At 46.8% G+C, this 27,601-nt stretch overlaps 3 protein-coding genes across 9 annotated transcripts in view; 2 read left to right on the forward strand and 1 right to left on the reverse strand.

Annotated features, from left to right (window-relative positions):
- Window positions 1-27,601, forward strand: part of LOC310837988 (E3 ubiquitin-protein ligase TRIM11-like) — a 1,016,249-nt gene that overhangs the window by 63,364 nt on the left and 925,284 nt on the right. The window lies entirely within an intron of this gene.
- LOC310837955 (butyrophilin subfamily 3 member A1-like) lies at window positions 5,439-14,251 on the reverse strand. The gene is made up of 4 exons (XM_083725216.1): window positions 13,742-14,251; window positions 10,788-10,877; window positions 8,700-8,783; window positions 5,439-6,428 (listed from the first exon to the last, which is right to left on the reverse strand). Exons 1-4 carry the CDS (start codon window positions 13,821-13,823, stop codon window positions 5,908-5,910), a joined length of 777 nt encoding a protein of 258 aa, XP_083581342.1. The 5' UTR covers window positions 13,824-14,251; the 3' UTR covers window positions 5,439-5,907.
- The window catches only part of LOC310837397 (uncharacterized protein), a 48,908-nt gene continuing 40,286 nt past the window's right edge, over window positions 18,980-27,601 (forward strand). The window contains exons 1-5 of one of the 7 annotated variants that reach the window (XR_014560521.1): window positions 18,980-19,695; window positions 22,240-22,332; window positions 23,633-23,762; window positions 24,866-24,976; window positions 25,522-27,100. Coding sequence is in view for 3 of the 7 variants with exons in the window: in XM_083723945.1 (XP_083580071.1) it covers window positions 21,754-21,804; window positions 22,240-22,332 (144 nt within the window). In the remaining 4 variants the exon portion in view is untranslated. Of the gene's footprint in view, window positions 19,705-21,553; window positions 21,805-22,239; window positions 22,333-23,632; window positions 23,763-24,865; window positions 24,977-25,521; window positions 27,101-27,601 lie in introns of those variants that run through there. The other 6 variants (XR_014560522.1, XR_014560523.1, XR_014560524.1 and 3 more) reach the window with 6 other exon arrangements.

Here is a 27,601-nt window from a genome sequence, read left to right on the forward strand (position 1 = left end):
GGTTATTGTGGCGCACAGGAATTCATTCATCCCCCCCAAAAAAATATAGTCCAGCCCCCCACAAGATCTGAGGGACAGTGGACCAGCCCCCTGCTGAAAAATTTTGCTGATCCCTGGCTAACCCCAAATAACTGTAGTTTGCAAAAAGTGCTCACCCACAGAGCCACAATTCCAGGCACCCTTAACAAGTGACAGTTCCTGGGGTTTTCCATGAGTATTCAAGTGTTATTAATAAGTGGGAATGTGGCTTTAGGTCCTTCGCTGTCCCTGGAGGCAGAGCTAGCTGTCCTCAGTGACTGAGAGCGTTGTCCCAACTTCGGTTGATGCACCAGCTGTGGCCATTCCTGGACAGGGACACAGCCTGGTCTCAGAGGTGCAGACACTGGTAATTTCTAGCTTGCATGGCTTCAATGTGCTCCTTGAAGGGCTGCCCTCGAGGTTGGTGAGGAAACTGTAGCTAGCGCAGAATGCTGGGCTCCAGTTTTTAGCCAGAACAGCTCTGCACCAGCGAGGAAAGCTTTGCATTGGTTGCCAGTATATAACTAAGTCACGTTCAAGGTACAGTGGTACCTCGGGTTACATACGCTTTAGGTTACAGACTCCGCTAACCCAGAAATAGTACCTCGGGTTAAGAACTTTACCTCAGGGTGAGAACAGAAATCGTGCTCCAGCAGCGCGGCAGCAGCAGGAGGCCCCATTAGCTAAAGTGGTGCTTCAGGTTAAGAACAGTTTCAGGTTAAGATTAGACCTCCGGAACAAACTACGTTCTTACCCCAAGGTACCACTGTATTAGAATTGTAGGGTTGGAAGGGATCCCCCGCAACGTAGGAATCTCAACTAGATCCTACATGGCCTTCCAACCTCTGCTTCAAATAACCTGCTTCGAATTTCTGCTTCGGATCTTGTGGCGCCTCTTTTTCGGCCTCATACTCAAACTGATGCATTTCTCCTTTTTCTAGCTTGTTCCGTCTCAAAGTTTGGTAGTATTTCTAGCTCCTTTGCAATCTCAGGGGCACCTATCAAAACCCCACAAGGCTTCTTGGACACTTGTGATTGGCTTGCAGCTGAATTTAAACACCTTCCTTATTTTTTAGTAGTTTGCAAGATTGACTTCAAAAAGGATGTTGTACCATGTTAACACGAGATACCACAAACTTGCATCAGCAGTTTAAAAGCAAGTGTGTTTTAAGTGTGTGTGTGTGTGTGTGTGTGTGTGTGTGTGTGTTTGTGTGTGTGTGTGTGATATAGAACCTCCTGCATTTACTGCATGGCACTAGACATCACCTTGCCAACGAAGGTCCGTATAGTTAAAGCCATGGTTTTCCCAGTAGTGATGTATGGAAGTGAGAGCTGGACCATAAAGAAGGCTGATCGCCGAAGAATTGATGCTTTTGAATTATGGTGCTGGAGGAGACTCTTGAGAGTCCCATGGACTGCAAGAAGATCAAACCTCTCAATTCTGAAGGAAATCAACCCTGAGTGCTCACTGGAAGGACAGATCCTGAAGCTGAGGCTCCAATACTTTGGCCATCTCATGAGAAGAGAAGATTCCCTGGAAAAGACCCTGATGTTGGGAAAGATGGAGGGCACAAGGAGAAGGGGACAACAGAGGATGAGATGGTTGGATAGTGTTCTCGAAGCTACAAACATGAGTTTGACCAAACTGTGGGAGGCAGTGGAAGACAGGAGTGCCGGGCGTGCTCTGGTCCATGGGGTCACGGAGAGTCGGACATGACTAAACGACTAAACAAGAACAACAACTAGACTAGATTGCCCTTAGGGTTCCCTTCCAACTCACAGCAGGTATAGGGAACCCTTGGTTCTCCAGCTATTGCTGAACTACAACTCCCATACTGATATTCTATGAAGAGCTCAGAGCTGGATTGGATTGTTAGGGCTACAACCCAGTTCGGGGATCAAACTGGCTAGCAAACTTCAAATAACAGCCTTGCTGTATGTGTCTATGCCATGGGTGGGCAAACTAAGGCCCAGGGACCAGATCCGGCCCAATCGCCTTCTAAATCTGGCCCGTGGATGGTCCAGGAATCAGCGTGTTTTTACACGAGTTGAATGTGTCCCTTTATTTAAAATGCATCTCTGGGTTATTTGTGGGGCATAGGAATTCATTATTATTTTTCTCAAAATATAGTCCGGCCCCCCACAAGGTCTGAGGGACAGTGGACCGGCCCCCTGCTGAAAAAGTTTGCTGACCCCTGGTCTATGCTGCGACACACAGTGTAAGGTGTTTTATTTGCAAATGGGAATGCAAAGGTATCAGGATGAACAACCAGACCACAATATGGGGTTTTCCTTTGCAAAGGAATATACAGACAGATAACCAGACCCAAAACGAAAGCTCTAAGCTTTATTACCTGACAAAATACAATCTTGTGGGGATTGACCCTGGGAAGATATTCCCCTACCAAAGACAGAGATCCTGCACAAGTGGAACTAGGGAAAAGGGGAGATATGCAGATGGGTGCAGCTCTTTGAATTCTGCTGTTTAAGTCTTCTCTGAATTGTAATCCTTTCTTCAAACTGTGATCCTTTCCTTAATTGGCTTCTTCCAATTGGCCTTCTCCGAACTGATAGTCTCATTCCCCGTGGTCTTCTCTACAGTTGCATTCCCTGCCTTCTCTGAGCTGGTATTGAGAAGGAACCGTTTTTATAGCGACACGTCCTGGCAAACGGAAGTCCGCCCCCCTCCACTGAATCCAGAAAGCCAGTTGGCTTATGAAAATAACATTCTTCTCTGCCAGGATCCAGGTCTGAACTATCTCGATTTTGTTCTCTCAACACGCACGGGAACTTTTTCTCAAATTAGTCCAGACTGCCAATATTGCTCATCTGCTAGGCAAACCTGCTTTGCAGCCCTCTGGCACGCAAAATCTTTAAACCATGCTTAAAGATACAAGATGTATACAAGATGCTAGAGTAGCACAAAGTAGGATGTTGCCCTCCTCCAATGACTCACACGCTCCCAAGTTACTCGAAGTACCTATGGCAGATCTACACTCGAAGTTTATAACGTTAAAAAGGCGTCATTAAAATGTGACACCAGAGGGCGCTGCAGAGCAGTAAGCCACTGGCAGTGGAAAACTGCATTGAACATTACAGTTGTACCTTGGTTCTCGAATGCTTTACTACTCGTATGCAGTGCTTTTTTTCCATAAAAATGTTTAGGGGTACTCTCATTTTCCTACTCATATTGAAATACTGCCCCTCAATGAGGCCAAACTTAGATTCACAAAATGTTTAGGGGGGTATGCGTACCCCTGAGTACCCCCAGAAAAAAAGCACTGCTCATACGTTTTGGCTCCCAAACGCCAAAAACCCAGAAGTGTTCCGGTTTTCAAACATTCTTTGGAAACAGAGATTCTGAATGAGTGCAGGAAGTTCCTGCAGCCAATTGGAGACCGCGCCTTGGTTTTCAAACATTTTCGGAAGTCAAATGGACTTTTGGAACGGATTACATTCAAGAACCAAGGTAAAGGTAAAGGGACCCCTGACCATTAGGTCCAGTCGTGGCCGACTCCGGGGTTGTGGCGCTCATCTCGCTTTATTGGCCGAGGGAGCCAGCGTACAGCTTCCGGGTCATGTGGCCAGCATGACTAAGCCACTTCTGGCAAACCAGAGCAGCGCACGAAAACACCGTTTACCTTCCCGCCGGAGCGATACCTATTTATCTACTTGCACTTTGACGTGCTTTCAAACTGCTAGGTTGGCAGGAGCAGGGACTGAGCAATGGGAGCTCACCCCGTCACGGGGATTCGAACTGCCTACCTTCTGATCGGCAAATCTGTGGTTTAACCCACAGCGCCACCCGCGTCCCTATTGAGAACCAAGGTACGACTGTATATAACATTATATTCAATAACGTTTAACCGATCAGTGTAGATCCGCCCTTACTCGCTTCCGTGGTTTCCTTAAAAAGAAAACCAGTTTGCTTGGAATTATAGAGATATAACTATATAGGAACCTCCCCTTCAGTATAGGCCTCTATAATTTTTTTTTAAATTTTTTTTTATTAAGTTTCATATACCATACACATACAACGAAACGGAAAAACAAAACATTCAAAAAGGAAAAAAAAGAACGAGAACTAAAGAAAAATACCAATTAACATACAACGCCTGACTTCCTTCCCTACTGATTTCGGATTTCTGATTTTCAAAATTCATTTTACAGCTGGTATTGGTTATTAGTTAATACATCAGAAGTTTTATAACAGACCTGCTATAGTTCGTAGGTTTCTAAAATTACCTTCAATATAGACCATAAATTTGTTCCAATCGTCCTTTAACTTTCTATTTTTTTGGTTTCTGATTCTTTGCGTCATTTTTGCCAATTCAACGAAGTCATATAATTTTATTTGCCAATCCCTCACCGTTGGTATGTTTGTACTTTTCCAATTTTGGGCGATTAACATTCTGGCCGCTGCTGTTGAGTATTGAAACAAGGTTTTATCTTCTCTCCTAATTTCTTCTCCAATAACACCTAATAGGAAGGCCTCTGGTTTTTTTGGGAATGTGTATCTAAATATTTTTTTTAGTTCATTATATATCTGATCCCAGAACTTTTTCGTTTCCTCACATGCCCACCACATATGTATAAAATTACCTTCTTTTGTTTTGCACCTCCAGCAGGCCTTATTTCCGGTCTTATACATCCTACTTAGTTTTTCTGGTGTTATATACCATCTGTATATCATCTTCTCTAGGTTTTCTCTAATTGCAGTGCTTGCCGTGAATTTTATCCCCTCATTCCACAATTTTGACCATTTCTCATATTCTATGTTATGCCCCAGATCTATCGCCCACTTGACCATAACTTCCTTAATTTCCTCGTCTTTTGTATCCCATTCCAAAAGTATGTTGTACATTTTAGACAATAGCCTAGACTTACTCTCAATTATTTCGATCTGGAATTTGGATTTCTTTTCATTCATTCCGATTTTTTTGTCTTCTGTCCATATTGCATTGATTTGATGGTACTGTATCCAGCCTGTCAGCTTTCCCTTCAATTCCTCATACGGTCTTAGTTTCCAACTGTCTTGAGATCTCACCAATAAGTCTTCATATGTCAATCTTTGCTCTTCCATGTTTGTTTTTTTAATTATTAGGATATCTGTTGGGGACAGCCACCAAGGAGTTTTCCACTCTAACAGTTTTTTAATTTTTTCCCAAACTTCGTACAATGAGCCCCTGATAGTGTGGCTCGAAAATCCTTTATGGGCCTTCTCTTTGTTTGACCACAGGTAGGCATGCCAGCCAAACCTGTTGTCTGCCCCCTCTAAATCTAGTAAGTCGGTATTCTCCAAGGTTATCCAATCTTTAACCCAACAAAGGCAGGCAGCCTCGTAGTACAATTTTAAGTTGGGGACTGCAAACCCTCCTCTCTCCTTTCTATCCGTAAGCAATTAGTATAGGCCTCTATAATTTGAGAGGATTACCTTACTTATTGTTCATTACATTTGTAATACAGTAGTACCTCGGGTTACAGACACTTCAGGTTACAGACGCTTCAGGTTACAGACTCCGCTAACCCAGAAATAGTACCTCAGGTTAAGAACTTTACCTCACGATGAGAACAGAAATTGTGTGGCAGCGGCGGGAGGCCCCATTAGCTAAAGTGGTACCTCACGTTAAGAACAGTTTCAGGTTAAGAACGAATCTCCAGAACGAATCAAGTTCTTAATCTGAGGTACCACTGTACACCTTTCCTTCCAAGATCGCAAGCATCGAAACGTTAAAACAATGCAACTGAAATCAAACCATTTAAAGACAATTAAAAACTATGTAAAAACACGGGAAGGTGCTATGGAGAGACATCAGTCAGGTTTTCCAGGGTCACAGAGCCTAGGCTGCTCCAGAGGCAGAAGAACCCTTTTGAGTGGAGTCCAGTGTCTCAGGGACGCACAATAAGTTCAGTTCCATCCCACACACGGAACCAAGGGAGAACCTTTTCCCCACCAAAAGCGGCTGAACTGAAGGTGTAGATTGTGGTCTGGGTTTCCGGATCGAAAAAATCCACCTGCCCTGCAGTGTAGTCCAAAAACACGCGGATCCACTGTGGCCTCTTGGGAAAGGAGAGCCGTGTGTGAGGAGTGGTGAAAGCTATGTAGTTCCCGAGTCCCTCGTATTCTCCTATTCCCCAGATGCCCGCAGCCGGGCTGAAGTCTGTCAGCCCTTGTCTCTTCACAGACACCTTGGCCACCCCCACTGCCCATTCCCCCTTGCCCTTCACGCCAACCTCCCAGCAGCGTTTGCCTGAAGAGAATCCCTCCCTGCCCAGCACACAAACATGCTGGTTAAATCTCTTGGTGTTGTTGGGAAGAGTCTGCTCCACCTCTCCCCATCGCACACTTTTCTCATCCTTGGATACCACCAGCCGCCGGTGGGCCGTGTCTGGATCCAGAGTCACTCGGGCTGCAAGAAAAGAAAATGAAGGATCAGACCGTAGGATGGTAGATTCCACCCTGGCTGGTATATTCCACTTTCCAAAACGTGGAGAAATTTATTTGACTGGCAGGTGCAGAGGCAACAGCAAGCAGAGCAGCAGATGTGACTGTGTTGTCAGCTGCACACCTGTTTTTGAATCCTCCTGCTGGCTTAGCTGGAGAGAGGAGAGAGGTACGGTTTGGTACCTCTCTCCTCTCTCCAGCCAGGCCAGCAGAAGGCCTTATCATAGCTGTCAACGTTTCCCTTTTTTAAAGGGAAATTCCCTTATTCCGAATAGGATTCCTCGCAAGAAAAGGGGAAAGTTGACAGCTACGGGCCTTATCTCAGTTCAAGGACCCATTCCACAGGTCAAAAATGAATTTGCCAAGCAGGTCGGGTGAGGAGTGTGGCCTGGGGATTAATCCAAAAGGTGAGACACAGAGGTGCAACAGCAGCAACAGGGCTTGAGGTTCCTCAGCCCTTGCCTGCTCTTTCCGTTGACATTTCAACGTGAAAGTGGACCCTTCCATTCCTCCTTGCTCCCTGTTTTCAATTTCCTCCTCCAACACAAAACTGGGAATACTCAGTCCTCCCTGGGTCATTTTGCAGTAGGTTATTTTTTCCTTGTCACTTCGCCTTCGTAGGATTTGTACTCATTCACTGAAAACGTCAAGCAATTTTTCAAATTTTCCTCCGCAAGACACACACTTTCTGGTCCTAAACATGTCTGGTGCTTCCCTGGACTTTACAGAGGTGTTCCTGTCAATATGTTCCCTGACCAATCTCCCTCTCTTTTGGCTCTTGAAAAGGATCCTTCTTTTACCCCTCGGTACAGTGTGAGTTGGGGGGATGCGGGTGGTGCTGTGGGTTAAACCACAGAACCTAGGACTTGCTGATCAGAAGGTCGGCGGTTCGAATCCCCACAACGGGGTGAGCTCCCGTTGCTCGTCTCTGCTCCTGCCAACCTAGCAGTTCGAAAGCACGTCAAAGTACAAGTAGATCAATAGGTACCGCTCTCGCAGGAAGGTGACCAGGGTTTCCGTGTGCTGCTCTGGTTCACCAGAAGCGGCTTAGTCATGCTGGCCACATGACCCGGAAGCTGTACGCCGGCTCCCTCAGCCAATAAAGCGAGATGAGCGCCGCAACCCCAGAGTCGGTCACGACTGGACCTAATGGTCAGGGGTCCCTTTACAATGTGAGTTGCTTCCCACTTATACAGGGAACTTACAAGCTACGTGCTTTGAACACGTGCGATTCCAACTACGCATAGTTTAAGGCTGACCGGCTGACATCACACAGATTAAATGCACAGAAGGCGGATTTGCTTAGAAGCCCTTTGTGCAGGGTTTCCCCAGTGTGGAAACGGATTTTAAGCTCTCTGCCCTGCTTACCGGGCCCTGGGAGGGTCTCCTTGCTTGAGTGGTAAGACCCGTTCAGTGTGCCAGCTCTGGAAGGTACGATTGCTGGTGTAGGGGCAGTTCCAAGGGAGTGTTTCGAGTATACATGATTGCCATCCCTAGAACGTAACTTCCACCTGTATTTGTAACTTTGCTATCTGCAGCAGCGTCCATATATTCTATCACTCGGTAGTAAACCAGTTTTTATTTCTCTTGTGTGTGAACATCTTGTGAGCAAAAGGTGAAGGGTTATAAACACATATTCACAACGAGCACACATAACTCACGCAAAAGGCCCCAGACCTCTTGGTAGCGTGTGTAGGGATGAGAGCTGGACACTGGTCTTTAACTGGTGGGTCGAAACTCACCACCAAGTTGCAGTTTGTCTTAAGGCGTCTCACAACAGTAGTAAAAAGGTAAAGGGACCCCTGACCATTAGGTCCAGTCGTGGCCAACTCTGGGGTTGCGACGCTCATCTTGCTTTATTGGCCGAGGGAGCCGGAGTTCAGCTTCCAGGTCATATGGCCAGCAGGACTAAGCCACTTCTGGTGAACCACAGCAGCGCACGGAAACGCCGTTTACCTTCCCGCCAGAGTGGTACCTATTTATCTACTTGCACTTTGACGTGCTTTCGAAATGCTAGGTTGGCAGGAGCAGGGTCCGAGCAATGGGAGCTCACCCCGTCGCGGGGATTCGAACTGCCGACCTTCTGATCGACAAGTCCTAGGCTCTGTGGTTTAACTCACAGCGCCACCCGCGTCCCTTAACAGTAGTACTGCCACCTTACAAATGTATGGTAAAATTATTAAGGAGGGTTACGGTAGGCTTTGTGTTCAAAGAGAGACAAAGGCGTTTAAGTTACCTGTTGGATTTCCTGGAAGCGCAGTGCATGAATTGGGGGAACTCGGCGAGCAGGAACCTCCTTCCGCGTTTCTTACCTGGAAAACTTTCAGAATAGCTCAGGTTAGGGCAGGTATGGAGAACCTGTGTCCTTATGTAACCAGCATTGACCAACAGTAGGCCTCATGCACAGGCTGCCCCAATATCAAACAGTATAATAAACTAAGCACATGTTTCTTTATTATGTATGTAAATTATGTACCGTATTTTTCGCTCTATAAGACCACAAGACGCACCTAGTTTTTGGAGGAGGAAAACAAGAAAAAAAACATTCTGAATCTCAGAAGCCAGAACAGCAAGACGGATCGCTGCGCAGTGAAAGCAGCAATCCCTCTTGCTGTTCTGGCTTCCGTGATAGCTGCGCAGCCTGCATTTCCTCCATAAGACACACACACATTTCCCCTTACTTTTTAGGAGGGAAAAAGTGAGTCTTATTGAGCAAAAAATACGGTATATACTGTCGGGCCGTTCAACACCTTTCAGCGCCTGAGGCGAGGCCGGCCACCAACGTCCTCCGTCCAGATGGATGGGTGGGAAGAGACCAGCAGCAACATGGCTGCTCTGTGGGAGCCTCCCCTTTTCACTGTCAGTCTTAGCAGAAAAGGGGCATTCCACAAGGTGTTGTTGCTGGTGTCTCCCCAACTTTGGCTTTCAATTTTTTCTTTGGCTTACTCAGTCTGGCTCAGGATCTTCTGCCCTCTGTGGAGCATGCAACCTGAGGCAGGACACCTCACACTGCCTTGTTGATGCACCGGTCGTGCTAGGGCAACAAGCTTGTTTCGGTGCTGAAGCCTTTCTAGCTCCTTTCTGCACCTCAGGATTTGCCGCCTCCCTCTACCACATAGTAGGGCCGGCCCTGATACACTGTATAAATATAAAACTATGATTCACTGAATATACATCGAGCAGGATTGTAAAAAACATCTTCAGCACTCCTGGGGTTGCGCTGGGCAAAAAAGAGAGGAGGAGGAGGAGGAGGAGATCTAACATTTCAAGAGATTTCAAACTCCAAGGGCAAGTTCTGCCCAGGATAAAGGTCACACTTTCTTGCAGGCATACTGTGCTGCATTCCACAACAATATCTGATGGTAGATAAAGAACCTGGAGAAATATGCAATTACAGCAAACAGACTTAAAAGAAATATCCAGCCCTCCTCCAAACGCCTGTGGATCAGCCCATCTGCCTGCTTCTGGAACGTTCTCAGAGGACAGGCTACTGAGCATGGTCAACTTCTGTGCAGAGAAGAAGAAGAGGGGTCCATTGATAGGTTTTTGGTTTTGCAAGGTATTGTCCCAATCTTAATAATGAGGATATAGCAACATGCTTTACGCTTAGACTCCCATCACTGCAGATCATCTTGAGTGTTGTTAGTAGACCCTTATTCTCTGCACAGAGATACAATTACCCGAGTGGGTTAACAATCAGTCCCTCTTCCCAGGGAATGGGGATCTCCTAAGAAATCTCACCACCCCTAACTACACCACCCCAGTGGTGTAGTGGTTAAGAGCGGTAGACTTGTAATCTGGTGAACCAGGTTCGTTTCCCTCCTCCTCCACATGCAGCTGCTGGGTGACCTTGGGCCAGTCACACTTCTTTGAAGTCTCTCAGCCCCACTCACCTCACAGAGTGTTTGTTGTCGGGGAGGAAAGGAAAGGAGAATGTTAGCCGCTTTGAGACTCCTTAGGGTAGTGATAAAGCGGGATATCAAATCCAAACTCCTCTTCTTCTTCTAACAAACCTTCAGTAGCCTGCTTGATCTCTGCTTCCGGACTGCTCTCTGCCACAGCCTCTTCCTGCTCACTAAACCCTGTTGCCTCTTTCTGCCCCCGACACCTCCTCCTCCTCCCAATCTGCTCCCTCTTCTCTCTCCAGCCACTCCTCGTCATCCCACCACCAGTCCCCTGGCTCTGAGTCTTCTTCTCCCACCACTCCTCGGCATCCAGCCAGTCCATGACGACAGCTTGAGGTTCCCCATGTCTCTGACACAGGAGCAGGGCCAGGAAAATATGGGGCAGCCCCACCATGAGTTAGAATAGGTCAGAAGCCTACCTATAAGAACAATGATCAGGGCCACGTTCAGAGCGATGCTGACTGCCAGTAAGACCCTCAGCGTGACTTTGCAGCATTTCGAAGGAGTTTCTGTGGAGTTGATAAAGTTTCGTCAGGAAAACGCAACCACAGCCATTTTATGAAAAGCAGAAGTGAATGGAGTGCTCGGATTCAGGGTTCCAAGTGACCCCCTCTGGGAATACTCCATTCCACCACCACACCTCCAATTGGTCTTCATTCTGTGCCCCTGGAGTGAGCAATATTATTTTCATTGGTTTGTTTTGGGGTTCCCTTCCATTAGGGTCTCACTGCTGCCCACAGCCTCCAATATTTATTGTACTTTGCAAAACCTGGAATCCACACTCTGGCTTGCTGATTCCGTAGATGGTGCCGTTTTTGCTACCTAAGGAACCCCACTTAGGGAATGAATTTGCTATTACTAGATAAGGGGTGTAGTTAGCTAGATCAGAGCAGAACCACAGAAATGAATGAACAGGATTAACACAGGTTCGTTGATTTTGCTGTGTCTGCTATGAGTAAAACATAGCTGAATAGCACCAAAGATTGTTTTGCCCTCCATGCAACAAATGGCCAATGTTCAGAGTGGACTGAGGCTAGTTTAAAGCCACTGCAGGACTTTGAGCTGAACCGAGAGCTGAACTAACGGCTTCTTGTTCATGTGCCTGATGACTGCTATGCTACAAAGAGCCTGGCCTTGATATTCCAGAAGGGGCAGGTTTGCCATACAGTGGTACCTCATGTTACATACGCTTCAGGTTACATACACTTCAGGTTACACACTCCACTAAGCCAGAAATAGTGCTTCAGGTTAAGAACTTTGCTTCAGGATAAGAACAGAAATCGGGCTCCGGCAGCGCGGCAGCAGCAGGAGGCCCCATTAGCTAAAGTGGTGATTCAGGTTAAGAACAGTTTCAGGTTAAGTACGGACCTCCGGAACGAATTAAGTACTTAACTCGAGCTATCACTGTACATCTAGAATTTCCTGGATTTAACTGGGGGAAATAGCGTCCTGGGGTTGGAGGGAGATTTCGTAAAATCGGCACAAAACGTCCGGAATTTTGAGGTCAACAACTTTTGTGTCCTGAATTTCACTTCTAGAAACATGGCAACCCTAAGAAGGGGGCTTTTATGGAGTTGCAGAAATCTCAGGCAGGTGTAAAGTTCTACTCTTGGATATACTTAGGAATACAGTTGCAAAAAAAACAACAGCTATGCAAGCATCCGGTTGGCCCCAGAGAGATGTTGGCTCCTTTTCTTTAAGTTCTTATGAGTCACAGTTAAATGATCAGCTCCTGGAAGGAACGTTGCCTAATATTAGGCATGACGTACTGCCCTAAAAGTTTCCATTCTTGCTGAATAGTTCCTCACCACAGAGGCAAAGACAGACGCACAATCCGTCTAAATAGGCTACTTCCCAAGCACAGCTTTTTCACAGCTATATGTGCAGTGGCGTAGCGTGGGGGGTGCAGGAAGGGCCGGACGCACCGGGCGCAACATCTGGGGGTTAGGGTTAGGGGGCGCAAATCCATGGGTTAGGGGCGCAAATTACTTGCCTTGCCCCGGGTGCTGACAACCCACCCTACGCCACTGCATATGTGGACAGCTGATAAGATTAATGATACAGTGGTGCCTCGCAAGACGAAATTAATCCGTTCCACGAGTCTCTTCGTCTTGCGGTTTTTTCGTCTTGCGAAGCACGGCTATTAGCGGCTTAGCGGCTATTAGCGGCTTAGCGGCTTTAAGAAAAAGGAAACAAACTCGCAAGAACTTGCAAGGCGTTTCGTCTTGCGAAGCAAGCCCATAAGAAAATTCGTCTTGCGGGACGACTCAAAAAACGGAAAACTCTTTCGTCTTGCGAGGCATTCGTCTTGCAAGGTACCACTGTACTGAATGCCTGGTCCAATAGGTTGCATACACACCATACAGTTAAAATACACACACACACACACACACACACACACACACATAATCCTGGGAACTGTAGTTTGTTAAGGGTGCTGGAGGTGGTTGCTCTGTAAGGAGTAAACTGCATTTCTTAGGACTGGGAGGTGTGGGTGCTCTAGGTAAAGAGTAAAGGGACCCCTGACCATTAGGTCCAGTCATGACCAACTCTGGGGTTGCGGCGCTCATCTCGTTTTATTGGCCGAGGGAGCCGGCGTACAGCTTCCGGGTCATGCGGTCAGCATGACTAAGCCACTTCTGGCAAACCAGAGCAGTTCACGGAAACACCGTTTACCTTCCCATTGGAGCGGTACCTATTTATCTACTTGCACTGGCATGCTTTCGAACTGCTAGGTTGGCAGGAGCAGGGACCGAGCAACGGGAGCTCACCCCGTTGCGGGGATTCAAACCACCAACCTTCTGATTGGCAAGTCCTAGGCTCTGTCGTTTAACCCGCGTCCCTGTGGGTGCTCTAAATGTGTTTTAATTGTACATAGCCTAGTCTCTTGTTGAAAACAACCGAACCGTTAACATGGTCTCCTTCCATCTCCTTAGCTTGTACAGGGCCTGTGCTGTTTGGGGTACCGTATATATTCTATAAGACAAGCTAAATTGTAGGAGGAAGAAGAAAGCTCTCTTGAGAAGATTTATCGTTCTCCACAAAGAGCTCTGACCTGGGTCGGGTGATTTTTCGCAGTGGAGTTTTCCCCAGTCTGGGACTCCAGGCAGCTTACACAAAATTGAAAACAGGCCAAAAATTAAGAATTAGACTGAGACAGAATAAATGCCCCAAGGTGGTCTTTGTGGCTGAACAGCGAGGATTTGATCCCTAGGCTCCCAAACCTTATTCGAACACACTGGCCACTAAACCACACACAGGCTCCTCTTAACAGTAACAAGCCAGTGACTTTGGTAAGAAACCAAACACCCTTGCCTGGAATATTTGCTTGCCAGCTAGTTAAAGCTTACTGTAACTCAGTTTTGGTCCATACCTTGTGGCTTTGGGGGAACAGGTGGCGCATAGGTGTCTCTGCTTCCTCTGTCTATTGTCATGTATCCTTCTTCATCCTCCATCCTCTAGGCTTTCTCTTCAGCCCCGAGTAAAGCAGCTTCTGCAAGCGAGATGATTCCTGGAAGCTAGACTTTCTGTCCTTGGAAGGGAGAGTTCTTCACTTTCATAGACGATTCAAGTTGTAAAAAACAAAACAAAAAACAACCACCCATATGTAAAAATTGGCGCAGGAACAACCCTCCTCCTCCGTCTTGTGCAAACGAGACTTCCTCAGTTCCCAGCGATATCATCTGGAGATGAACACACCAAACATGTTTGACAACCTCCCTGAGGTTTGCGACTGACTCGCTTATGCAATGACTGCGTACGGCAGTTGGCATCCCATGAACTGAAGCTGGATCCTGCAATGAAGGGAAATCCTGTCGGTTAGTGGATTTCCAGCTTCAGGAAGTTGGCAGCTTACCTGTTGTTGATGGGGTTGCACTTTCCCTGAAGGAACAGGTATGTGGCTTGGATGTGCACATTGTACATTTAAAGCACTCTTATACCACTTATTACTTAATTGGTTTTAATTGGTTACTTTTTTCCCTGTTTCCTGCCTATATTTTTAGCTGTTTCTGTTTTAGTTGTAAGCCACCTAGAGTCCTCATCAGGGAAAAAGACAGGCTATAAATATTGGAAGAAGGAGGAGGAGGAGGAGGAGAGGAGGAGGAGGAGAAGAGGAGGAGGAGCTTTTTCTGGGGGGGACACAGGCGTACACATACCCCTAAACATTTTGTGAATCTAAGTATGGCCTCATTAAAGTGCAGCATTTGAATATGAGTAGGAAAATGAGAGTATCTTTAACTATATATATATTTTTAGAAAAAAGCACTAATAATAATAATAATAATAATAATAATAATAATGCCTCCCCCCAAAGAATCTGGGGAACTGTAGCTTGTGAAAAGTGCCGACCTCTCACAGCCGCTACTCCAGGCACCCTTAAAAACTACAGTTCCCAAGATTCCCTCTGTTGTCTTTTCTCTAGGGTGACGTTTATAAGACATTTTCGAAATAGTGATTTGTAAATGGGGAAGCGTGAAACCATATATATCATCAAAAAATTGCCAGGAAGGGAAGCTTCTTTCTTGCGGTGAAAGCGTTTCTTTTCATAGAACCACAGAACTATAGAGCTGGAAGGGACCTCAAAGGTTCTCTAGCATAAGTCCCTGCAATGCAGGAATCTGAGCTGAAGCATTCAAGGCAGGTGGCCATCCAACCTCTGCTTAAAAGCCTCCCAGGAAGGGGAATCCACAGCCTCCCGAGGGAGACCGTTCCACTGTCCAACAGCTCTTGCTATCAGAAAGACTTAACAAATTTATTGTGCCACTTCATCAAGTCTACTTTGTCAGATGCATGGGGTGAGACCTTAGTTGCTAGGCATGTAGAAGAAGAAGAAGAGTTTGGATTTGATATCCTGCTTATTACTCCCCTTCAGGAGTCTCAAAGCGGCTGACAATCTCCTTTCCCTTCCTCCCCCACAACAAACACTCTGTGAGGTGAGTGGGGCTGAGAGACTTCAGAGAAGTGTGACTGGCCCAAGGTCACCCAGCAGCTGCATGTGGAGGAGCGGGGAAGCGAACCCGGTTCCCCAGATTATGAGACTACTGCTCTTAACCAAACTGTCCATGCTCCAAACTGATGATGATGATGATTGACTTGGACCGGGTGGAATTGGCCTGGCTTGAATCTCTGCTCTGCTATATCCCATGAGCAGCTGTCCAACAAGAGGCCACTGTGGAGTCAAAAGTAACCCAAGGAACACTGTCTGGAAACAAAGGGATTGCCGGTCTACCTTTTCCTGTGCATTTATGGTCTATCTTGAACAGGCACAACATATCACTCTGACCACAGTTCCTAGGTTTAATTTGTAATAAAAAAATTAAGGTCATATAGATGATAGATAGATGATAGATAGATAGATAGATAGATAGATAGATAGATGATAGATAGATAGATAGATAGATAGATAGATAGATAGATAGATAGATGATAGATAGATGATAGATAGATGATAGATAGATAGATAGATGATAGATAGATAGATAGATAGATAGATAGATAGATAGATAGAGATAATAGATTAGATAGATAGATGATAGATAGATAGATAGATAGATATAGATAGATAGATAGATAGATAGATAGATAGATAGATAGATAGATGATAGAGATAGATAGATAGATAGATAGATAGATAGATAGATAGATGATAGATAGATAGAAAGATAGATTAGATAGATGATAGATAGATAGATAGATAGATAGATAGATGATAGATAGATAGATAGATAGATAGATAGATAGATATAGATAGATAGATAGATAGATATAGATATAGATAGATGATGATAGATAGATAGATAGATAGATAGATAGATAGATAGATGATAGATAGATAGATAGATAGATAGATATAGATATAGATATAGATATATGATGATGATAGATGATAGATAGATAGATAGATAGATAGATAGATAGATGATAGATGATAGATAGATGATAGATAGATAGATAGATAGATAGATAGATAGATAGATAGAGATGATAGATAGATAGAGATATGAAATAAATGTTCATAAATGCACCAACCAAGCACGTACATAGATATGTGGACCACATGTCTGGAACAGCACAGGAAGACTGCCCTGAAACCATTTTGGCTGCCAAACTGACCAAATGTTTTCTCTGCAAGGAGGGAGGGGGTGAGGGAACCTTCCCATAGTCTCAGGAATTGGGAAATCACCATCTCAAAGGAAGGACCAGACTACCAGGAAAGGCAACCAGATAAAGCATTATCAGATAACCTGGCAGACAGGAAAAACAACATTCAAATTTCTGTTGTAGACCACCTTTTCTGTGAGGTAGGTATGGTGTTTGTGGGGGGTGGTCTTGGTTTACACCCCTTCTGTGATGTATGTATGATGTATGGAGGGGTGGTCTTGAGCTCCAGGGCAGGAAATTTAAAATGTCTATATAAGGGCGGGCACACCTTTATTCTGGGTCCTCCTCCTTTCCTGTATGTGAGGGGAGCACCCTGTTGCAACAACTTTAATAAAGATCAGGCTTACTAGTTGCTTTGCTTCTCAATATTCTCTGGTTGGCCTCTGTTATTTTCTCCAACCGATGGAGAACCTACAAAGGACTCTATAAGGGCTCTTGTGTACCCCATAAGGGAATAAGGGCAGGACTAAGCCGCTTCTGGTGAACCAGAGCAGCGCACGGAAATGCCATTTACCTTCCCGCCAGAGCGGTACCTATTTATCTACTTGCACTTTGACGTGCTTTCGAACTGCTAGGTTGGCAGGAGCAGGGACTGAGCAACGGGAGCTCACCCCGTCGTGGGGATTCGAACTGCTGACCTTCTGATCGGCAAGCCCAAGAGTCTGAGTGGTTTAGACCACAGCGCCACCCGCACCCCTAGTTATTGCATACACAAGCCCCACAAATAACCCAGAGATGCATTTTAAATAAAAGGACACATTCTACTCATGTAAAAACACCAGGCAGGCCCCACAAATAACCCAGAGATGCATTTTAAATAAAAGGACATATTCTACTCATGTAAAAACAAGCTGATTCCCACACCGTCTGCGGACCGGATTTAGAAGGCGATTGGGCCGGATCTGGCACCCGGGCCTTAGTTTGCCTACCCATGGACTGGGGCGGCCAAGGTTTGAATCCCACCCCCCAATCTCAGCCATGCAATTTCAGTGAGTGAACTTGGGCCAGCCGCATTCTTTAACTGCCTCACCTCGCAGGGTTGTTGTTTTCCCACAGATGGGCGCAGACACATGGTGTACGCAGCCTTGAGCTCTTTGGATTAAAGGCCCAGATATAAATATAACAAATAAATGAGGAACGGAGTGCTTGTTGCCGCAAACAAGGTTGCCAACAAACACGATAAGAGATGTTGAAACATCTCTTACCAGTAATAACTAAACGGAACTTACATGTATTATTATTGATCATAGTAATATACAGAAGAAGCTGGTGTGTATACAGTGGTACCTCGGGTTACATACGCTTCAGGTTACAGACGCTTCAGGTTACAGACTCTGCTAACCCAGAAATACTACCTCGGGTTAAGAACTTTGCTTCAAGATAAGAACAGAAATCATGCTCCGGCGGCGCAGCAGCAGCAGGAGGCCCCATTAGCTAAAGTGGTGCTTCAGGTTAAGAACAGTTTCAGGTTAAGAATGGACCTCCGGAACGAGGTACCACTGGAGAGGTTAAGAGCCCTGCACAAGGGCCTGAGAGACCTGGGTTCAAATCCCCAACCAGCCCTTACCAGTCTCTCCGAAACCTAACCTTACTTCGCAGGGCTGTTGTGAAGATCAAATGGGGAAGGGGAGAACCATACATGCACTGAGCTCTTTGGTAGAGAAGTGGCTTGAGAATGCAGTAACTAGGGATGCGGGTGGCGCTGTGGTCTAAACCACTCAGACTCTTGGGCTTGCCGATCGGAAGGTCGCTGGTTCAAATCCCCGTGACGGAGTGAGCTCCCGTTGCTCTGTCCCAGCTCCTGCCAACCTAGCAGTTTGAAAGCATGCCAGTGCAAGGAGATAAATAGGTACCTCTGTGGTGGGAAGGTAAACGGCGTTTCTGTGCACTATGGTTTCTGTCACTGCTCAGTTGCGCCAGAAGCAGTTTAGTCCTGCTGGCCACATGACCCGGAAAGGTGTCTGTGGACAATCGCCAGCTCCCTCAGCCTGAAAGCGAGATGAGCGCCACAACCCCATAGTCACCTTTGACTGGACTTAACCGTCCAGGGGTCCTTTACCTTTTTTTACCTAAATGCAATAATTATATGGGACGCAGGTGGCGCTGTGGGTTAAAGCCTCAGCGCCTAGGACTTGCCGATCGAAAGGTCGGCGGTTCGAATCCCTGCGGCGGGGTGCGCTCCCGCTGCTCGGTCCCAGCGCCTGCCAACCTAGCAGTTCGAAAGCACCTCCGGGTGCAAGTAGATAAATAGGGACCGCTTACCAGCGGGAAGGTAAACGGCGTTTCCGTGTGCGGCTCTGGCTCGCCAGAGCAGCGATGTCACGCTGGCCACGTGACCCGGAAGTGTCTGCGGACAGCGCTGGCCCCTGGCCTCTTGAGTGAGATGGGCGCACAACCCCAGAGTCTGTCAAGACTGGCCCATACGGGCAGGGGTACCTTTACCTTTAATAATTATATATTTATACACACACACACATCATTATTGGAGTAACTAGACATGAGAAGGGGTTAATGTGTGAGTGCAAATCGCTCCACGCATGAGCTCATCGCAGGTGCAAGGTCAACCAGTTGCTATGGCAATGGCTCAGCGCCTTGCCTATATCTGTGATGACTATAGCTCAGCTTAGTTTGTGCGCCGTCATCCTTATGCAGAGTGCGCTAGTCTTGAATTGCTGGAGTTCATTTGGAACAACCGGGATCCGTTGCCAACAACCGGGATCCGTTGCTATATCTATGCACTGTTTTGCTGAGCCTTCTTTTCTGCAACAGCAACCCATTTGGACCTTTGCTGAGTGGGACTGGGAGCAATTTTCCCCTGCGTGGAAATGCATGTCTCCTATCAGATCCCCCCACCGACCACCCCCAAGGTCAGAGCAGTGCGTGCGATGATGCCATAAGACTCCCCCGTGCGCTCTCCGAGATCAGGGTCAATTTGCAAGAGCCGCGACAATCTTTCCTCCGTCCGGCGACGCCTGGAGCACCTCGGAGAGGGGCAAGAGACGCGGGTCCCAGCCTCCGATCCGATCCCTTCGCGCTCCTCCAAGGTCCGCACTCTCCTCCAGCTTGCGCGAGTGCGCAGGGAGGGCGCGCGAGGCTACTTTTGCCTGGGATCGTCTCCACTGGCTTGGAGGCTGCAGCAGCCAAGAAGACGCGTCTGCACTTTGGGTGAGTAGAGTTTACTTTTAGAATTATACATGTTGCATTTAAAAAACCAAAAAAACCCTCTATTTTTATTTCCGCCTGATCTGAGTGTATCCGTCAAATTATAAGAAAAAACCCCATAAACATAGAAATCTCGCGCGCGCCCCCAAATAGCGAGCAAGCTTGCTATTCAGAGCTCTTCTTCCAGCTGTTAAACAAAGCGGGGAGTGGCGAGTTGGTCTAAGGGCGCAAAATGGCGTCTGCAGGATTTCCTTTAAAGATGCGATGTAGGAGGGGATTTTGGTCTTTGATGGATCAGGCTGTGCCCGGGGAAAGTGCCACCGCATGGACAAAGAAGCACACCGCGTTTCTTCCCGCCTGCGATTGCGCGCAGAAAGAGAGAGGGATGGAGTTTGCATTCTCAGAAACCTTAGTTAGAAATAGACACACGGCAGTGTTTAGATTAGCAAAGATGGAAATTAATTTTAGGTTTAAAAAGAGAGAGAAAGGGAAAGAATTAAATGCACACTGGATTGCATGTGTTGAAAATGTTGAAACTTAGTAAAAATATAATTGAAAGAGAGAGAGGCTCCATGTTAGGCAGTTGTTAGTATTATCTAGTAGAGAGAATGAAGTCTTTCCTAGAAAAGGGAAGAAAATAGTTCTTGAGAAGCTGAAAGCTTGCTCACTATTTTTGTGATGTTGCACCTTGTCCTAATAAAAATAAAGTAGTTCCTAGCTGAGGGTTTTCAATTCCTTTTCAACGGACCAGTTCTCTGGCTTTTGTGCATCTTGCAGAATGGCAGAATCAGCTGTCCAGAAGTGGGTTTCTATCCCCAAGGGGCTTTCTACCATCTGGGCATGGGCCTCCTCAATAATTTGGGTGGCAAATTGCTGTTTACAGTGACTGTAAAGTGTGTTATCACTTTTGGTGTGGGATGTAAGGAATAGATCTGGTAATCTTCCATCTTTCAGCCACAGAGAGATGGCTACTCCATGAGTTATCCTGTCCTAATTGGTAAAGCTGTCTTACCTGGGAGCTCAAGGGTAGAACAGATAGTTTTTTGGCAGAAGCATAGGCGCCGACTCCATGGGGCCTGAGGGGGCCCGAGCCCCCTCAAAAATTCGTTTGGGGGGGCTCTGCCCCCCCAATAATTTAAGAAAATTATTAGTTATCTTATGCTTTGTAAAATCACAAAATTATGTTGGTATTTTTTATTTTCCTTGTTTGACGATAGTTACCTTTTAAAATACATTCAGTAATGAGTTAAAACAAATAATTATTACAGTAGTAAAAGAGGCGGCGCGAGTAGTTTTGCTCGGTGCGTGCGACTGGCCCAGCCCCTCTTTCCTTTTCCTCTCTTCTGCTCTCCCGCCGGGCGCCTGAGGGAGAGTTACTTAGCGGTTCTGAGGAGCCGCTGTTGTTTCGGCAGGGGAAAAACCGCCGCCCGCGAACCGCCGAGCTCCCTCTCTCTTTCCAGCCTCTCTCTCTCTCGCTCGCTATGGCCAAGGAGGAGGAGAAGCCCTTCAGTCAGTCTATGGCCGAGTGGCGGAGGTTCATCTACAACCCCAACAGCAGCGAGTTCCTGGGGCGAACGGCCAAGAGCTGGGGTGAGGAGGGCGAGCGAGCGGGGAAGGGAGGGGAGGGGGCGGCCGGCACGAGGGGCGGTGGGAGGCGAGGCGCGGCGGGCACTTGCCTTGCCCACCACGCATCTCTCTCCTTCTCGGTCTATCTCCCTCCCTCAGCTGGCGAGGGGGCCACGAGGCGGGCGGCAGCAGCAGCAACGGGCCGGGAGCGGATCTTAGAAAACTTCCCGGGGCAGGACCCCGGTATGGGCCCCCCCAATATTTTTTATAAGTCGGCACCCCTGGGCAGAAGGTACCAGGTGTAATCTTAGGTTTGCTCCAGCAGGAAGGCAAATAGCTTGTAGCCATTGCCAGCTTGACTGAATGAACAGGAGGGGCCAAGGGTGCGACTCAGAGTAGGGAAGCTTCCGAGTGCATCAGTGTTGGAGCAACTGGACCTGAGAAGGGGTTCATTTCCTTTCTGAGCATAAATCACCCCATGGATCAGTTAATCAAATGTGCAAGGTCAGCCAAGCCAGTTGCTATGATAACAGCCCAGTGCACCAGGTATATCTGCAATTAATGTATTTCAGCTCAGTTACTGTTTGTCAGGGCAAGTCAGAGTCTGTTGCTTGTCCAGTGTGTCTTGAATGGCTGGAGTTTATTTGGAGCCACAGAGATACTTTGTACTTGTATGTATCTGTATCTATATCTGTATCCGCAAAAGCTTACAAGCTGTATGTCCTGGAACTGTTACACTGAGCCTTATCTTCTTCAGCAGTAAACTATTTGGACTTTAAACTGCTTCCATGTGGTGACTGGGACTTGGAGCAACTTCCACTGTCCGAGCAATCAGCGCTGAAGCCATTGAGAATTTCGCCCCTTCCTTTCTTCCCACAATGTGAAGTTAGCAAATGGCTTGTCCGTTTTGGGGGTGCGATGTCGCATTGAACGTTTATGCTTCTGAAAATGTCCCCTCTCTCTTTGCTTCACCCTCCTTAGCCCCACAGAGTGAAAAAAATGATATCCAAGTCTCAAATGAGATTGCCCCCACCTTCCAGGACAAGGCAAGATGTTGCACAACAGCCAAACCAGGTAGGAGATCCTCTGTAAGTTGATTGGTGGGTGGGAGGAGATGGGAGGGGGGAACCAGGACCTAATGCAAGGAGAGTGAACCAGGCAGGGAACAACCCAAAGCACCACTTCTTTCCTTCCTTTCCTCCATCCCTCTCCCCTTGTGAATGTAAAAAGACTTCTTCTGGATTGGATGAAAAGATCCATCTAGTAAGTGGGACAATTTATGGCAGAAATAACTTTTGGAAGAACGTTCCTACAAGATCCACAGACTAGTTTACCCAGGACAATGGATGGAAATTTGCATTTCTCATTCACAGAGCCAGAAGTATGGGAATGTTTACAACCCACGCTTTACAATCTCCATTAATACAAATCTTTCTTCTGTGTGTGGATCTCCCTTTCTGGCGTGGGGCATCTGGGGCAAGTCTATGCAGGAAGCAGATCACGTAGGGGTGTGTGTGTGTGGAAAACTGAGCATTTTGAATGCCCTCCCCGGTACAAAATGTCCTGCCCATCATACTGCATGGACATCTCACAGACAAGAACACGTAGGATGACTATGCTAATTTTCTCTGCATAGGGAGGGTATTGTTACTGGTTTTGTCTTGTTTTTTGTATGGAGGAGTATTCTGATCACCCACTGCAATCTGAATTGGCACATTCCAGAAACCTTTTTTTAAAATCACACAACAACCTGGTTTTTCGCATTTGGAGTTTTGGGCAGAAAAAACATTGGCCTGTGTTGCTAGGACTTTGGAGAGCAATGCATAAGTAGATGTGGCTTCAAGTGGTTTCTGTAAGTTGAGCTGAGTAAGATGCCCTCTGGGGTGGCTACTTTCTGTTCTGTGTCTGTGGCTCAGACTTTTGAAAGGGATTCTAGAGTTGCAGAGTTCTATCCTTTTGAAACGCGGGTGGCGCTGTGGCCTAAACCATTGAGCCTAGGGCTTGCCGATCGTCGGCGGTTCAAATCATCGCAACAGGGTGAGCTCCCGTTGCTCGGTCCCTGCTCCTGCCCACCCAGCAGTTCGAAAGCACGCCAAAGTGCAAGTAGATAAATAGGTACCACTCCGGCAGGAAGGTAAACGGCGTTTCCGCGCGCTGCTCTGGTTCGCCAGAAGCGGCTTAGCCATGCTGGCCACATGACACAGAAAAACTGTCTGCAGACAAACGTCGGCTCCCTCGGCCAGTAAAGCGAGATGAGCGCCGCAACCCCAGAGTCATTCGTGACTGGACTTAACTGTCAGGGGTCCTTTACCTTTACCTTATCCTTTTGAAACCATATGTGGGAAATGAGATGAGGGTCTCTTTGTCCTTGCAGGGGCCGGTGGTGACCTTTGAAGACGTGGCTGTGTATTTCACAGAGAGCCAGGGGGCTCTGCTGGATCCTGACCAAAGGGCCTTGTACAGGGATGTCATGTTGGAGAATTATGGGAATGTGGCCTCATTGGGTAAGGAGCTTCTGTCTTCATTACGAAACAGCTGGATGTCTTCATGTTCACAGGGCAAATAACGACTCTATGTATTTATTAATGTCCTAATTTCTTAAGGTTTTTAAAGGTCAGATTGCATGATATACTTACCTTCTTGCAATGTCACGGCAGGCTGTTCTGAGGGAAGACCAAGACATTACATTGTTCATGCATCTGCCCCATTCTTTAGCATTCTTTAGATCATTTAAGGCCGTACGCATGGGGTCAGGGATTTACAGGGCTTACTGACAACTGTACACTGAAATGGGTTATAACACCAGTGCAAAATGGCAGAGATGGGCATGGGATTTTGGAGGAGCTCAGTTTTAAGGCAAACCACGCAGTGCAGGGGTCAGCAAACTTTTGCAGCAGGGGGCTGGTCCACTGTCCCTCAGACCTTTTGGGGGGGGACGGACTATATTTTTTTGGGGGGGGATGAACCAATTCCTGTGCCCCACAAATAACCAGAGATGCATTTTAATTAAAAGCACACATTCTACTCATGTAAAAACACGCTGATTCCCAGACCGTCTGCAGGCTGGATTTGGAAGGCGATTGGGCCAGATCCAGCCCCTGGGTTTGCCTACCCATGACGTAGTGGGTAAACAAATATAGTCATACCTCGGTTACAGATGCTTCAGGTTGTGTGTTTTTGTGTTGCGTACTGTGCCAAACCTGGAAGTACCAGCACGGTTTACTTCCGAGTTTCAGTGCTCACGCATGCGCAGAAGCGCCGAATCGCAACCTGCGTGTGCCTCCCGCACGGATCACGTTCATGACCCAAGCATCCACTGTACAATAGCCAACGTGCTGCCTTGGAAAAAGTCTTCTGACCTTTAAGTTACTGTAACAATGCACAGTTCAACCCGGAAAGGAAAGATAAAGGAAGGGATATTTTAAAAAAAAATAATTTGCTGTTATTTTTATAGATTCAGAAAATTCAGCTATGTATTTGATGGTGAATTGTGTTATGAAAAGTAGTTTTGGGGCTTGTTTTCTGGAGTCACTTTGAGGGGTCATAGGATGAGTTTGCGGGGGTTCATCACATCCTTAGACATTCTCTCTTTTTCTTTCCTGAGAAGGATCTCCATTCGCCAAACCTGAACTTATTTGCCAGCTGGAAAAGCGGGGAGAGCTCTGGGTGCCAGATTCTCAGGACTTGGATGAAACAGAGAGTTCCAGCTCCAACTCAGGTAAGGGATTTTAGGAAACCAGGGGACCATTACTCTTTCCAGATTTCTGGGGAATCTGGCCATTATCCTTTTAAAATGTTAGGATTTCCTCCTAATTTAATTATTGTACAGCACCTAGCCCTTAAGCTGCATTATATTTATATTTTGAGAGGAGTTAGTGTTTGATATAGGGACGTGGGTGGAGCTGTGGTCTAAACCACAGAGCCTAGTACTTGCCGATCAGAAGGTCGGCGGTTTGAATCCCCGCGATGGGGTGAGCTCCCATTGCTCAGTCCCTGCTCCTGCCAACCTAGCAGTTCGAAAGCACGTCAAAGTGCAAGTAGATAAATAGGTACCACTCCGGCGGGAAAGTAAACAGCATTTCCGTGCACTGCTCTGGTTCACCAGAAGCAGCTTAGTCATGCTGGCCACATGACCCGGAAGCTGTACGCCATCTCCCTCTGCCAATAAAGCAAGCTGAATTTCCACCTTCTAACTCTTAACATATTTCAGTCTTCTTTATTCTCCAAAATAATTTTTTTTTTACTATTTTCCCCTTATCTCAGCAGGTCTGTGCAGTCAAAATAATTTATATTTCACATGGGGGTTGCAGTTAACGCAGATATCTGCCCTTGCCAATCGCCAGCAAATGATGGAAGGAGAGAAACTGAACAAATGCTTGGATTGTGGGAAGTGCTTTGCTCGTAAATCAAAGCTCGTGGAGCACCAGAGAGTCCACACAGGAGAAAAACCGTACCAATGTTCCGAGTGTGGGAAACGTTTCGCTTGGAAATGGCCGCTTGTGATACACCAGAGAGTCCACACAGGAGAGAAACCTCACCAATGCTTGGAGTGTGGGATGCGCTTTGCTGAAAAGCCAAAACTCAACAGGCACCAGAGCGTCCACACTGGAGAGAAGCCGTACAAGTGCTCCGAATGTGGCAAAACGTTTGCTCAGAAATCGTACCTCATGATGCACCAGAGAATCCACACGGGAGAGAAGCCATTTCAGTGCTTGGACTGCGGCAAAGGTTTCGCCCACAAATCAAAACTTGTGAGCCACCAGAGGGTTCACACGGGAGAGAAAGCGCACAAGTGCTTGGAATGTGGCAGATGTTTCGCTCACAAATCGTACCTCGTGATGCACCGCCGAACCCACACGGGAGAGAAACCTTTCGACTGCGTGGACTGCGAGAAGTCCTTTGCTCAGAAATCACACCTCACGATCCACCGCCGAACCCACACGGGAGAGAAACCTTTCAAATGCCTGGTGTGTGGGAAATGCTTTGCTGATTCCTCTGCCTTTACGGGACACCAGAGGGTGCACACCGGCGAGAAAACCTACAAATGCGCGCAGTGTGGGAAATGTTTTGCTTGGAAATCAAACCTCACGCTCCACCAGAGAAGCCATGCGACCGAGGAAGCGTGCAAATGCTCCGAGTGCGGGAAATGTTTTGCTCGGAAATCGCACCTCCGCAGCCACGAGAGGGTCCACAAAGGGGAGAAACTGTACAAATGTTTGGAGTGTGGGAAATCTTTTTCCTGGAAGTTGCATCTTGTGAACCACGAGAGAGTCCACGGGGGAAAGAAACCACATAAGTGTTTGGAGTGTGGGAAGTGCTTTGGTCAGAAATCGCACCTCACAATCCACAAAAGCGTTCACACAGGAGAGAAGCCCTTTAAATGTTTGGAGTGCGGGAAATGTTTTAATCTCAAGTCCCGTCTTGTGGAACATCAAAGAGTTCATACAGGAGAGAAACCCTACACATGCAAGGTGTGCAGGAAGGCTTTTGCTAATAAATCAAATCTCCAGACACACCTGAGAGTCCATACAGGGGAAAAACCGTTCAAATGCCTGGAGTGTGGGAAGTGTTTCACTGTGAAATCTAGCCTCGTGAAGCACCACAAGGCCCACACAGGAGAAAAACCTTATAAATGCATGGAGTGTGGGAAATGTTTTGCTCGGACGTCATACCTCAAAAACCACCAGAGACTCCACACTGGGAGGAAGCCGTATAAGTGCTTAAAGTGTAGGAAATGTTTTTCTTTGAAATCAGCCCTTCTCAGACACCAGGCAGCTCACACAGATGACTGACCTCATGAATATTCATCCCAGTAGAGATTCTTCACACCTGAGAACACCAGGTGAGACATTGTTATATTTACTTCCACATGTCATAATTTTGGCTGGCAGGTTTAATTATGTCTATGGAGCAGAGATTATCCACTGCTGAGCAGATCAACACAACCTGCCTTAAATGATCGTTCTTCTTTAATTAATTGATTAATTAGTTTCATTTCTATACTATTCTTCATCCGAAGATCACAGGATGGTTTGCAATATAAATACTAAAAGACATAACATAGTAACAAAGTCAAACAATACCCTCCCTCCCACAAAAAAGTAGTTTAAAAGCCCATTGTTGTTGTTTAGTCGTTTAGTCGTGTCCGACTCTTCGTGACCCCCTGGACCAGAGCATGCCAGGCACTTCTGTTTTCCACTGCCTCCTGCAGTTTGGTCAAACTCATGCTGGTAGCTTCGAGAACACTGTCCAACCATCTCGTCCTCTGTCGTCCCCTTCTCCTTGTGCCCTCCATCTTTCCCAACATCAGGGTCTCTTCCAGGGAGTCTTCTCTTCTCATGAG

This window comes from Podarcis gaigeae (genome assembly GCF_964106915.1).
Source record: "Podarcis gaigeae genome assembly, chromosome: 2".
Classification (NCBI taxonomy): domain Eukaryota; kingdom Metazoa; phylum Chordata; class Lepidosauria; order Squamata; family Lacertidae; genus Podarcis; species Podarcis gaigeae.